This window comes from Scyliorhinus canicula, chromosome 15 (genome assembly GCF_902713615.1).
Source record: "Scyliorhinus canicula chromosome 15, sScyCan1.1, whole genome shotgun sequence".
In the NCBI taxonomy this organism is placed as follows: domain Eukaryota; kingdom Metazoa; phylum Chordata; class Chondrichthyes; order Carcharhiniformes; family Scyliorhinidae; genus Scyliorhinus; species Scyliorhinus canicula.
In genome coordinates, this window is record NC_052160.1 from 128,007,951 (window position 1) to 128,022,095 (window position 14,145).

The 14,145-nt window shown below is 48.6% G+C and overlaps 1 protein-coding gene across 3 annotated transcripts in view; it reads left to right on the plus strand.

The window, feature by feature from the left end:
• Window positions 1-409: 409 nt before the first annotated feature.
• Window positions 410-14,145, plus strand: part of LOC119978842 (tyrosine-protein phosphatase non-receptor type 22-like) — a 108,672-nt gene continuing 94,936 nt past the window's right edge. For all 3 annotated transcript variants that reach the window (XM_038820728.1, XM_038820729.1, XM_038820730.1), the window contains exon 1: window positions 410-624. In XM_038820728.1, coding sequence (XP_038676656.1) covers window positions 535-624 — 90 coding nt within the window. In that variant the 5' untranslated portion in view covers window positions 410-534. The remainder of the gene's footprint in view (window positions 625-14,145) is intronic.

The window sequence follows — 14,145 nt, forward strand, 5'->3', positions numbered from 1 at the left end:
CTCCGGGTGCTCCGGTTTCCTCCCGCAAGTTCCGAAAGACGTGCTGTTAGGTCATTTGGACGTTCTAAGTTCTCCCACAGTGCACCCGAACAGGCGCCAGAATGTGGCGACTAGGGGCTTTTCACAGCAACTTCATTGCAGTGTTAATTGTAAGCCCACTTGTGACAATGAAGATTATTTTTTCCTTAGTAAAGACCAGGCATGGTCTTTCAGTGAAACAGGATCAGAGTGCAGGGAGATAGTTACATTTAGAGGTGTTTAAACTATTACAAAATGTGCTTGCCAAACTTTTTTCTCTCAATTTATTTCAATCACCAGTGCAGATCGGAAACAGGCGGCACTAGGACCCATGGAGAGCCTATCTCTGTTCCCCTCTCTGACCACAGTAACAGTGACTGATTATTTCCCCCTTGCTTTTGTTAAAACCACAGACATGCAACGCAGAGTCCTGCCCTTCTGGCCAGTTGAGAGCTCAGCCTTTGTCATGTCCTGTGGTGGCTGGACAGATCTGGCAGCAACTTTCCAACTCTCAGCATGGATCAGGGAACCATCCTGGTGAGATTCCTGAGACAAGTACAGAGCAAGAAGTGCAGCAAAGGGGAGAGCATTTCAGGGGAATATGTGGTAAGTCTATTGATGCGTTTACTGTGCAAAGGGGTTTGAACCAGAGCAACAGCCTGAACAGAGACATGCAGCAGGTGCCAATCTGACTACAAGTCAATGGGCTGAACAGGTTGGGCCCAGGAGATGATGCTTCACCTCCAGTGAGAGATCTGAACTTGGGGAACCTCCTGAACCTTAAACCAACAGGATATCGCTCCCTTCTCATTTCTGAATTTCTGACAGAAGAATAACTTTCACTGCCATTAATAAAAGAACGTAAGAAAGGTTTGCCTGTAGCCAGTCATGGAAGCCATGATGTGGAGATGTCGGCGTTGGACTGGGGTGGGCAGAGTAAAACGTCTTACAACACCCGATAAAGGAGCTACGCTCCGAAAGCTCGTGATTCCAAATAAACCTGTTGGACTTTAACCCTGTGTTGTAAGACGTCTAACTGCGAGTTATGGAGTCACTCAGGCACAGAAGGACGTCATTGAGCCCATTGATTTCATTGCTGGCCCTTTGTGGAGTCAATCCCATTTAGCGATTTGTCTTGTAGATGTTTGGATCGGGCGGTCCAGTCGATTGCGTCAGTTTTTATAGGGGATGCGGAACTGAGTGTTCTGAGGGATTCTCAATAATTGGAGAGGTCCCTCAGAGTGTTAATAATCGTTGTGCGTCTCGAAGTGTGTCAGTATTTACAGGGTCTTTGTGAGCATGTGCCAGGCCTTAGTGAGAGTGCATCTGAAGTACTGTGTATAGTTTTGGTCTCCTTACTTAAGAAATGATATAACTGCAAGAGAAAGTTCTCAGAAAGTTCACTCAACTAATTGCCAGGATAAAGCGGTTATGTGGAAAGGTTGACCAATTTGGGCCCACTGGACTTTCAAAGAATGAGAGGTGATCTTATTGAAACATGCGAGATCCTGAGGTTCATTGACAGGGTGGAAACTGAGAAGATGTTTCCCATTGGGCGGGGGGGGGGGGGGGGGGGGAGTCTAGAAACTGGGGGGACGTTTTAAAAATTAAGGGTCTTCCATTTCAGACTGAGATATGAGAACTCTGTCCTCTTAGAGGGCTGTTAGTCTGTGGAATTTGCATCCACAGACAGCCGTAGAGGATGGGTCGTTCAATATATACAAGGGAGAGTTATACAGATTTCTGATGGACAAGGGGGTCAGGGGTTATGGGGGGGCAGGCAGGAAATTTGAGTTGAGACCACAACCAGATCAGCCAAGATCTTATTGACGGGCGGAGCAGGCTCGAGGGGCCTAATGGGCAACTCCTAGTTCTTGTGTGTGAATTATTGCCGACTTTTAGGGGTTTCCGCTCAAACTAGGCCTGAAAACTCAACCTTTGAATTTAACCTTCAGAGCAATCCTTCCCTATAAAGTAAAACTTCGCGAAATTGTGATCAAAGTTAGGTCAACCCGTTTTAATTGGGACTTTTGTCGAAATATAATTTTCTTTCTCTGAAGTGTTCACATGACGAGCGTAAGGTCTAAAACATTAATGGGTTTGAAGGTACTTTTGAAGATAAGGTCCTGGATTATTTTTGTACTCTTACGGTGTGTAACTGCTCACAGGAGGACGGTTCAAAATGGACATCTAGGCCATGGACAGGAACCTAACAGCCAAACTAGATGAATCATGTAATCTGGCTAAGAATGCCGAGAAGCCAGTCTCATGAACATATCCCTTGCAGTTTTATGTCTATATATGTGTGCATAAAATTTTGTAGTACTGTATAGCCCGAGATCAAAAAACGTATGAGACTATTCGGCCTATTGTGCATCTGCTAGCTCTTTGAAAGAGCTAACCATTTAACCCCACTCCCTGTTCTTTCCTCATGCTCCTGCAAATTTTGCATTTATCTAATCCACCTCTTAAAAATTACAATTGAATCTCCTTCCCCTGTCCTGTGAAGGGATACAGACTCTCCAGAACGTCACCAGGGCTCGAAAAGTTCAATTATCGGGAGAGATTGTATTGCCTGGAATATTGAGGTTTTAGGGGGTAATATTGATTGCGCTTTTTAAGGATTTTGGACAGGAATTGATAGGGTAGATAGAGGGTGGGGAAGCTTTTCTGCTGGCATGGGGTGTGTAATGCAAAGGGGCATTGTGTTCAAATCAGAACCAGACAACTCTGGGGAAAAATTGTAAAACACGTCAAAGATTGGCAGAAGTGTGAAACATTCATCCCAAAAAAAGGAATAGAAGCTAGCTCAATTAATGGTTTTAAATCGGAGATTCAGGCACGCGAACATACGAACTAGGAGAAGGAGTAGGCCATTCAGCCCCTCGAACCTGCTCCGCCATTCACTTAGATCATGGCTGATCTGTTATAACATCCCACCTTCCCCCCTCCGATAACGTCGCCTTCTGACGAAGAGAGTTCCAGAGACTCACGACCTACCGAGAGAAGGAATTTCTCCTCATTTCTGTTTTAAATGGTTACCGCCTAATTTTTAAGCAGTGGCCCCCTGGTTCTAGATTCACCCACAAGAGAAAACGTCCTTTCCACATCCACCCTGCCAAGTTCCCTGTTACACCTTTAGTTCAAGTCGCCTCTCACTCTTCAAACTCCAGTGACTGCAAACTTAGCCTGTCCAACCTTTCCTCATAAGACAACCCACCCATTCCCGGTGTTAGTCTTGTGAACCTTCTCTGAATTGCTTCTGAAGCATTTACATCCTTCCTTAAACAAGGAGATCAATACTCTACACAATATTCCAGATGTGGCCTCACCAGTATTCTGTATAACTGAAACATAATTTCTCCACTTTTATATTCAACCCTCCTTGTAATAAACAATGGCATTCTATTAGCTTTCCTAATTACTTGCTGTGCCCGTATACTAGCCTTTGTGATTCATGGGACGTGATCCTCCGGTTGCGCTGCGCGGGAACAGCAACTCGCATACCTCCCTGAGCTGTAGTCACACCCTCCTGTCCCTGACTACTTTCCAAACCAGAAGACCCGATCCTAAGGGGTGTGACTGCCTCCAGGTACAAAGCATCCGGGTAACCCTCGCACTCCCTGATGTGTCGCACTGTCCGCAGCTCAGGCTCCAGCTCAATGACTCAAGCCACAAACAATTACTGCAGACGTTATCCAGGAGCTCTCACACTCCGCAGCTTTGGCACATCACCTGTCCACCCATCCTTACGTGCTTTAATTATTTTGTTGAATTATTTATTTTCTTTCATATATTTTCTTAATCTTACCACACATTCCTGTACTATTTTAAACCTTAGGAATATAATGGACCGGAACCACTCTTTAGGCTAGCTTCTAACCCCCGTGGGAGAGCAAGAACCAATTCATAAAGGGTGAAAAAGTTAGAAAATGAAAGTGGGCACATCTTTTCCAACTCACTTTACTCACCAGACTCCAGCACACCTATTCAAGATCACATTTCAGTGATATGTTTATGCTCTACAAGGATATACTGTGAAGCTAAGGCAGGTGGATAGAGTTAGGATGCTTGATCAGCCATAAGAACATAATAAGATGAAATGAAACAGAAGCAGGAGACATCCAATTGGCCCTGCCATTCAGTACGATCATGGCTCATTCTCAAACTCAACTCCACTTTCTCATCAACTACCCCTTTATCCATTGCCTCCTTGTCCCCATGTTCTAGATTCACCAGCTAAGGGAACCTACTTCTCAGTATACACCCTGTCAAGTCTTTCAGAATCTTATATTTTTTGGTTTGATCATCTCTCATTCTTCTAAACTCCAGAGAATATAGGCACAATTAACTCAGCATCTCATCATAGGATGGCCCTCTCATGAAATGAAAATGAAATGAAAATCACTTATTGTCACGAGTAGGCTTCAATGAAGTTACTGTGAAAAGCCCCTAGTCGCCACATTCCGGCGCCTGTCCGGGGAGGCTGGTACGGGAATTGAACCGTGCTGCTTGCCAGCTTGGTCTGCTTTAAAAGCCAGCGATTTAGCTCAGTGAGCTAAACCAGCCCAGAGGCCAATCTAGTGAAGCTTCGCTATACTATCTCCAATACAAGTTATCATCATCATCGGTTGCCCCACGATTCGAAGATGACCGTCTACTTAGGATCACGAGTTGTGCAGAGTCTACATGTTCTCCTCGTGTCTGCGTGGGTTTCCTCCGGGTGCTCCGGCTTCCTCCCACAAGTCCCAAAAGGCTAGGTAATTTGGACATTCTGAATTCTCCCTCCATGTACCGAACAGGCGCTGTAATGTGGCGACTAGGGGCTTTTAACAGTAACATCATTGCAATGTTAGTGTAAGCCTACTTGTGACAATAAAGATTATTATTATTATTATCATGCAACAGCTGTATAGAACCTTGGTAAGGCTGCACTTGGAATATTACGCACAGTTCTGGCCGCCACACTACCAGAAGGATGTGAAGGCTTTGGAGAGGGTGCACAGAAGGTTTACCAGGATGTTGCCTGGTTTGGAGGTTGTTAGCTATGTGGAAAGGCTGAATAGACTCGGACTGTTTTCATTAGAAAGACAGAGGTTGAAGGGTGACCTGATAGAGGTCTACACGATTATGAGGGGCATGGATAGAGTGGATGGGCAGGCACTCTTTTCAAGGGTGAAGGGATCAGTCACCAGGGGGCATAGGTTTAAGGTCCATGGGGCAAAGTTTAGAGGAGATGTGCAAGGCATGTTTTTTACACAGAGAGTGGTGAGTGCCTGGACGCGTTGCATGGGGAGGTTGTGGAAGCAGATACATTAACGGCGTTCAAAAGGCATCTTGACAAACACATGGATAGGATGGGTATAGAGGGAAATAGCATAAGGAAGTGCTGAGGGTTTTGGTAAAGGTTGGTATCATGACCGGTACAGGCTTAGAGGGTCGAAGTGCCTGTTCCTGTGCTGTATTGTTCTTTGTTCTTTATTATTAAGTCTTTGTGTAACTGAACAGGCTGGTTCTCGGCCCACAGATCTTGGGCAGGTTGGGTGGGCATCCCATTGGGTAGTTGGAGTGTAGGACTTTCTCCCTTTTCTTTCCTTCTCTGCCTCATCATTAAGATGTTGTGACTCAAGGTGTGATTCAGTTTGAAGGGCAAATTGTCGCCATTTTGACTGATTGGTGGCACGCTCCTTCCAGTCATTCACGTCAATTCTGCCGTGCTTCACGGCCAGGTTCAGATTGCCTTTGACGTTTATTCTTTGTCCTCCTCTGGAACCACTGGCCATTTGAGAACTGAGAAAACAGAACTTTGTGGGGGAGATGGTTTTCAGCAATTTGGGAACAGTGGAGTTGGCTTCAAGAAATACATTTGCATTTGTTCGACGGATCTCCCATCGAATCTGGAGGACGCGGTGGAGGCAGTGCTAATGAAATTTCTCTGGTGTAGTACAGGGGGTGGTGAAATCACAGTACATTAGGACTTTGAGGAACTATATCCTTCCTTAAATCTGGAGACCAAAACTGAGCACAATACTTTTCCCTGCAAAATTTTAGCAAGGCTTCCCTAATCTTGTTCTCCAATTCCCTTGCAATAAAGGCCAAGACGCTATTTACTTTCCTAACCACTTGTTATAACTGCATGCTAAATTTCTCTGTTCCTTGTGTGAGTATACCCAAGCCACTCTCAGTATCAACATTTACAAGTTTCACGTCTTTTTGAAAAGGATGCTTTTTTAATTTTTACCACCAAAATGAATAACCTCACACTTCACTACATCCACCCACTTAACTCATCCATGGGCGGAATTGTCTCTAAATTCAGAAAAGACTGATAGCGGGTGGGTAAAGCGACATTGACACCGCCGGCACCACCAGCAAGTGCCAGGTCCCATGACATCACACTGGCGAGGCGGGCTCTGACTGAGACCCCCACCCCGACAGCTATATAGTTTTCCGAAGATCAAGGTGCCATTGCTAAAGACCGCCCCAGTGAACAAAGGTTCAGTTGGAACACCCCCCACCAGCACCGGCAGTGCAGTGGAAATCCGGAACTGTCACCCCAAAAGGCTGTGAATGATAGGATCAATTGAAAATTTGAAAACTAATTGTAATAAATTTTTGTTGGGTGGAGGAAGTATCAAGAGATGTAAAACAACAATAGGCAAATTAAGCCATGATCTAATTAAGTGGCAGAACAGGCCAATGGGCCAAACGGCTTTGGACAATTCCTAATGTTCCGTGGACATTTCGTTAATCTCTGACTCAGAAAACTTTGGAGGGAGGTGAAAGAAGCAAAAAGTTTTTTAAAAAGATCTCGATGTGTAAGAAGCGAGGTTTGGAGGAAAGCAGAAATCTCAAAGGATCTCAGAGCCGGAGAAGGTACAGGGATAGGGAGGGTGATGACTGTGAAAGGTGTCTATCAATAATTCTAGGTCCTCTTTTAATTGTTTGTGCTCCAAATTACATTATTTCCATTGTGTTAATGGTTGGTTGGTTATATTGTCAAAATTACATAGGTTATAGACATTGCTCAATTAAGGACTCAGAGCACATATAAACAGTCATGGAGAGGGTTCGGGAAGGAAGGAAGGCCTCCTTGTAAGCTTACTGCTGGGCATGGCCACGGTGGCCATTAACAGGCCCAGAGAGCGTGTTGGGGGGTGGTCATCTAACCTGCCCGTCTTCCCTCCTACCGGAGTTACATACAAGACAGGGTGACCTTGGAGAGCCAGCACTACAGAATTGGGCTCCACAGGGGCTGGGGTGCATCATCACCCCAGGAACTATATTTTAATTTGATTAATTACAATCATGATCGACTGGCTGTGTTTCTATGAAAGTCAGCGGGGCGCAGCTGGTAGATGCCGGGAGATCCGGTATCTTCCGGGATCTACCCGGCTCACCACGCCTCACGAGGTCTAACGCAATCTGAAACCCGCTCATTATGGGCAGGATCACCATTTCACAAATCTGCATATTATCATAGAATTATCATAGAATTTACAGTGCAGAAGGAGGCCATTCGGCCCATCGAGTCTGCACCGGCTCTTGGAAAGAGCACCCTACCCAAGGTCAACACCTCCACCCTATCCCCATAACCCAGTAACCCCACCCAACACTAAGGGCAATTTTGGACACTAAGGGCAATTTATCATGGCCAATCCACCTAACCTGCACATCTTTGGACTGTGGGAGGAAACCGGAGCACCCGGAGGAAACCCACGCACACACGGGGAGGATGTGCAGACTCCACACAGGCAGTGACCCAAGCCGGAATCGAACCTGGGACCCTGGAGCTGTGAAGCGATTGTGCTATCCACAATGCTACCGTGAGATGTGAGATAGCTAGTCACACTCTAATGTACACTCCCATGATCTACCCGAGGCATTGGGATCTAACTCCTTCACCTTGAAGACCTTGGGTAAGCGCCGTTCAGTGCTGGTCTCCACAAACGGTGATCAGACAGAACGGCGCTAATAGTCTCCTGGGGATCGGAGGCCAAATGGTGCTTGCCCTCTGGACGTGGTGAGGCCTTGGCAATACTGGTGCCATCCAGGCACCTTGGCACCCTGGCAGTGCCACCTGGGTGCCAGCCTAGTACTGCCATGATGACCAGGTGGCAGTGCCAGCCTGGCAGGGGCACTGACAACGTGCCAGGCTGACACTGGCAAACTGGCATTTTTCTCGCATCAGAAATTGGGTCCGGGGGTGCCCTGGGTGTGGGTGTAGTGGGGTGCGGGAGGGGAGGGGACTCTGATCGCCCCCTTACAGGAGACTTGGTGCTTTGGGGGAGTTTGGGGCTCACGCTGAGAGGTTGAGAGCGGAGTTCCTAAGTGCAGGAAGCGGGACATTCCCCGCGGAGGCCCTGAATAGAACCAGAGTCCCGGTAGAGAGCGTGATGTTTCTCAACGCTGCAAGTGCCGGAAAACACCCGGCTAAACACGTTTGTTACGGAACTCTGTTCCCATTCGGTTAGATCGTGCCTTACATTTCCTTTGACCTTTTAATTTTCGTTGCAATGCCTGTCATTTTTGTTTAATTTACTGATTTTTTTTAGTTATATTCAAAAATAATGCAAAGGGAGTGAGCTGGGCCACTGGGTTCAGAGTTAGGAGGCAGAGATCTATAATTCTGTGTCTTGTGAATAAACCTAATGAGTCACAAGGAAAAGATCTAGATCTTGGGCGGAATTCTCCGACCCCCTGCAGGGTCAGGGAATCGCCCGGGGCCGGCGTAAATCCTGCCCCCACCGTGGCTGGAATTCTCCGCCACCCAGGAATCGGCGGGGGTGGGAATCACGCCAGGCCGGTCGGCGGGCCCCCCACGGCAATTCTCCAGCCCACGATGGGCCAAAGTCCCGCCGCTGTCAGGCCTCTCCCGCCGATGTGGTTTAAACCACCTCTGGTGCCAGCAGGAGCAGGCAGCGCGAGCGGGCCCCGAGGTCCTGGGGGGGGGGGCACGGGCGATCAGACCCCAGGGGGTGCCCCCATGGTGGCCTGGCCCGCGATTGGGGCCCACCGACCGGCGGGCGGGCCTGTGCCGTGGGGGCACTCTTTTTCTTCCGCCGCCGCCTTGGCCTCCACCATGGCGGAGGCGGAAGAGACCCCCTCCACTGCGCATGCGCCGATGGTGACGTCAGCGGCTGCTGACGCTCCGGCGCATGCGCGGACTCACGCCGACCGCCGAAGGCCTTTCGGCCAGCCCCGACACCGGTCGGTGGGGTGCCAAAGGCCGTTGGCGCCAGTCGGCGGAGCGGGAGCCACTCCGGCGCGGGCCTAGCCCCTAAAGGTGCAAAGAATTCCACGCCTTTGGGGGGGCCCGACGCCAGAGTGGTTCTTGCTACTCCGGGACACCGGGACCCCCCGTCCCGCCGGGTAGGGGAGAATCCCGGCCCTTGTTTCGTACTCACCATCCAGCTTCAATCCATTTAACACAATGTGCATCAATTTCCTACCATCTTTGACTGATGTGTAAGTAGCTGGATTCCAAATACAATCTCAGTTGCCGCAGTTCTGACAGTTGTCCAACTAAGGCCAATCTATCTGCTTGTTACACCCTGTAACCTCACAGTCCTGCTCTTTTCACCCTTCCCCAGTCGGTGGCCACGCCTTCAACTGCCTGGATCCAAAGCTCTTGAACTCCTTCCTTACTGCTCCAGGGCAGCACGGTAGCACAAGTGGATAGCACTGTGGCTTCACAGTGCCAGGGTCCCAGGCTCGATTCCCGGCTGGGTCACTGTCTGTGCAGAGTCTGCATGTTCTACCCGTGTCTGCGTGGGTTTCCTCTGGGTGCTCCGGTTTCCTCCCACAGTCCAAAGACGTGCAGGTTAGGTGGATTGGCCGTGATAAATTGCCCTTAGGGTCCAAAATAGGTTAGGAGGGGTTATTGGGTTACGGGAATAGAGTGGAAGTGAGGGCTTAAGTGGGTTGGTGCAGACTCGATGGGCCTAATGGCCTCCTTCTGCACTGTATGTTCTATGTTCTCGACCTCTCTGTCCTGCTTTAAGATGCTTCATGAAATCTACGTTTTTGACTAAGCTTTTAGTCATCTGTCTTAATATTTCTTTACTTGACTCAGTCTTAAATTTTATCTGCAGGCACTCCTGTGATGCACCTTGGAGTGTTAAAGGTGCTATATAAATGCAAGCTGTTGTTGGTACAAACAAGCTTCCCAATTTGATAGAAAAGTACAGAAGGCGCATAATGTCCGGTGGTTTAGATCTTGAAATTGACAAAGCAGTGGTTACTTTCTTGTTGCTGACTGACCAACTAATCAAGCAGTTGCTGACTTGCAATTGGCCAGTAATCTGGTTTAGTTACCGTCAGCTTCTAAACAATTTTCTGCAGGGAACACAAGTGATCAAAAACCAAAATTCACAATCACTGCTCAAAATTAACTGCTGTGGTCACATTGAAGGGGAGGTTAGACGCGGACATGAGGGAGGAAGGAGCAGAGTGACACAGGAGATAAGGTTTGAAGGAAGCTCATCTGGAGTATCAACCTTGGCAAAGATATCAACCCTCTATCAGGTTTCCTTGAAAGGTGCCTCATACTGTTCAATCTTTCCCTGATGGCTGCGCATTATCGATTCTGGTTACATCGTTGATGATCCTTTCCACAGTCTTTTCCGTGCTTCAATATGGGCGGCACGGTAGAACAGTGGTTAGCACTGTTGCTTTGCCGCTCCAAGGTCCCAGGGTCGATTCCTGGCTTTGGTCACCGTCTGTGCGGAATCTGCAGTTCTCCCAGTGTCTGCGTGGGGTTCCTCCGGGTGCTCTGGTTTCCTCCCAAAAACCCCGAAAGACGTGCTTGTTAGGTCATTTGGACATTCTGAATTTTCCTTCAGTGTACCCGAACAGGCGCCGGAATGTGGCGACTAGGGGCTTTTCACAGTAACTTCATCGCGTTGTTAATGTAAGCTTACTTGTGACAATAAAGGTTATTATTGTTATTATATCCTGTTTCTGGTCTGCAGCCACATCTCCAGTTATATAAAATACACCCCCAGTTGCAGACACAAAGTTTTTAGTATTTTGGTTTGGAATTATTTAATCAATAATGCAACAAGTCAAAGACCAGCCTTTCCAAAACTCCTCAAAGTTCAATCAGGGCAAATTGGCAACTCCCTCACTCATTGCCTTGAGAGCTGGAGAGAGCCCTGCATTACCTCCTCTCGGGAAGACCCAGCACACTCGAGTGCTGGTCAGGCATTGACCTGGGCAGTGGTGAACCTTTCCCAGGGTCAAGAATCCCTGGTGGGGGGTGGGACAATGTCCTGCCCATCTAGAGCCGCTGATCAATCAGAGGCCAGCAGCTTTTTGTTGATTGGTTGCGTCACTGGACTGGATTGGTGGTGGCTGCTGCCCATCAAAGGTCCAGAACCACTGGTGCATTACGGGAAGAGGAGGGTCACAATGGAGGGGTGGGATGGGTGAGAAAGGGCAGGCGGTGGCCCTGAAAAGTCCCTTTTCCAGATGTGGGATGCTTTGATTTGCCACTGAGTGCTTTTGCATGAGGACGCCCCCTTAATGGACATTAAATGGCTACCCAGGAGCTGCATTGGCCATGTAGCAGGTGGGCCATTAACAAGCTGTGTGGCATCTGATTCAATGCTCCCAAACACACCACGAGAGAGGGCATTAAATTCCATCTGTAGCGTCCAAACCAGCTACGGGTGGCATACAAAGTCAATTTAATAAACCTTAAGAACAAACCACAGCCCTCCTTTCCTCCGCATGACCAACCCCACCCACCCGTATGTAGTTCACTTGTGCACACACTGGAATGAATCTAAAAGACCATTGAGCACTGTGTAAACAATTGAATCCACTTGAAACCACTTTAAACTCACAGATCCAATCATGAGCACCTGTCCATACTCAAGACATCATTAAATCCAGCAGTATAAACACTGGAATTTATCCAAAGGACCATCAGCCATTGTATAAACGATTTAATCCACTTGAAACTACTTTAAAATGAAAAGCAAACACTATGGGCGCGATTCAGCGGACTGAAGTTAAAGTTCGCTGAATGATACGTTTAGTAGGGTGTTTCCGGCGGCTAAAAGCCAGGAAACATCCCTCTATTCAACGGCACTTTGCCCTTTGTTTTGGCTTTGGGGAAGATATCGCCATCGAGGCCACACTTTGAGGAATTTCCTGCTAACGAGCAGGAAAGTCTCCTCGCAGATCGGTGTGCCATTTCTTTCCAGCAGCTGTGAGCTGTAGCCCCTCTCCCTTTTCTTGTCACCCCCCCCCCCCCATACTTGTTTGACCCACCCATCCCCCCAGAAAAATTGTGGAGGCCCCCAGCAACCCCCCCACCTTCACTCCCCTCTACTTGGCAAGCCCCTCCCCCCAGGCCTGGGTTCGGGCCCCTGGCATTGCGAATCCAGCAACGGGGTAGTTCCCCTGACGCCCTGGCAATGCCACCCAGGCACCCTGACAATGCCACCCTCCACGCCGGGCACAACAGGGTCACTGAACTGCTCCCTAAATTTAAAAGGTTAGGAACTGTGGACGCAATTCACCTTGCGCCAGGTGCGGAGTCCGGCACAATGGGTGAATCACTGCGAGCCACACATAAGGCTCCGCACTGGACACCAGGCCAATTGTAAGTCACCCGACTCGTTCCGCCCGGCGCAATCTGAACTTCGCCCTCACTGGATATTTAAATGAGCCTAATTGCTCATTTAAATACTGGGACTCACCAGCGACACCTGGGCTGTTCTCCCAGGTCCGTTGAGACCTCCAGGTGTTCAGGTACAGGGCATGTTGGAACCCTGAAACTCCCCCAACAGCTGGGCACCTTGTCACTGCCAGAATGCTATGGTACCCATTGGCACTGCCGGGGTCGGGCTCCCTTGCCAGGTAAAGGGGGATTCAGCGGGGGTTCCCGGGGCCTCCCCAAGGTTGGGGGTTTGGGAAGCTTCAAAATATCAGGGGGGGGGGGGGGGGGGGGGGGGGGGGGGATCAGGACTGCCAGACAAAATGGTGCCTCGATCTGTGAGGAGCTTTTCCTGCCAGTGAGCTTCAGCTCGCCAGCAGGAAATCCCTCTAAGTGCCGCCTCGGCAGGGAGAAACTCCCCAAGGCAAAAAACGGCAAAGTGCCATTGGATAGCAGCATGTCTCTGGCACTGCAGCCGCCGAGAAACACCCCTTTGAACATGCCATTCGGCAGACTTTAACTTCAGTCTGTTACTTGAGTATTGCCGAAAAAAGACAATTTGTTGAAGCTTTTTGACTGTACAATCGCAAGAATACCAATATCAGGGGAAACAACTTTATACTTTGCGAGAAGAGGATGTGATTAGTTGGAAAGTGGACGATGACTGGTAGAGGTGTTGCCATGGAAAATGCACCAGTTAATGGTGTCTGACAGTTAACTGCCAAACATTATTTGAAAATTTATAGCAGAAAGCCTAACTCTGGTCAAAGCATTGCCCTGAGGAATGAACCAGGGAATGGCTATCACCTATTTTGTTTAGCTGAAGAAGGCGCAATGTGCAGACAGAAAGAGCATATTCCACAAAATGTTCCTAAAGGTCCAGCACAAAAAGGTAAGACTGTCGTTTATATTGTAGTCAATGGTGTGTGCCTTGGCTTTTCCACTGATCTGAAGATCTTTGCCACTGACCGAATGATCTGACCCAAAAAGCCAAACCAGAAGGTGGCACTTTCAACAATGTAGCACCTCCTCAGTACTGCAGTTGGGATGTTATCTAAGAATATATGCTCAAGTCCTAGAATGGGTCAGGAACTCATGACCTTGGACTGTTGCTTCTCAATTGATCACTGGTTGGGGGTTGAGGGAATTAGATTCTGGGTCTGGTAGGACAATGGCAGAGGCTTTTCCAGTGCTCTTCCCTGCTATGTTCCTGTTTCGATGCCATATCCACACATGCTTGCCATCCTCTCATTGATTCTGGCCACACCTCCCGCTGCCTCAGGTAGGCAGACAGCCTCATCAGAGACCCCTCCCACCCAGGGTTTGCCCTCTTCCAGACCCTTCCATCAGGCAGAAGATAAAGAAGTCTGAAGACTCGCACATCCAGACAGAGGAACAGCTTCTTCCCCACAGCTGCCAGACTCCTCAACGACTATCCCTTGGACTGATCTGTTCCCTGT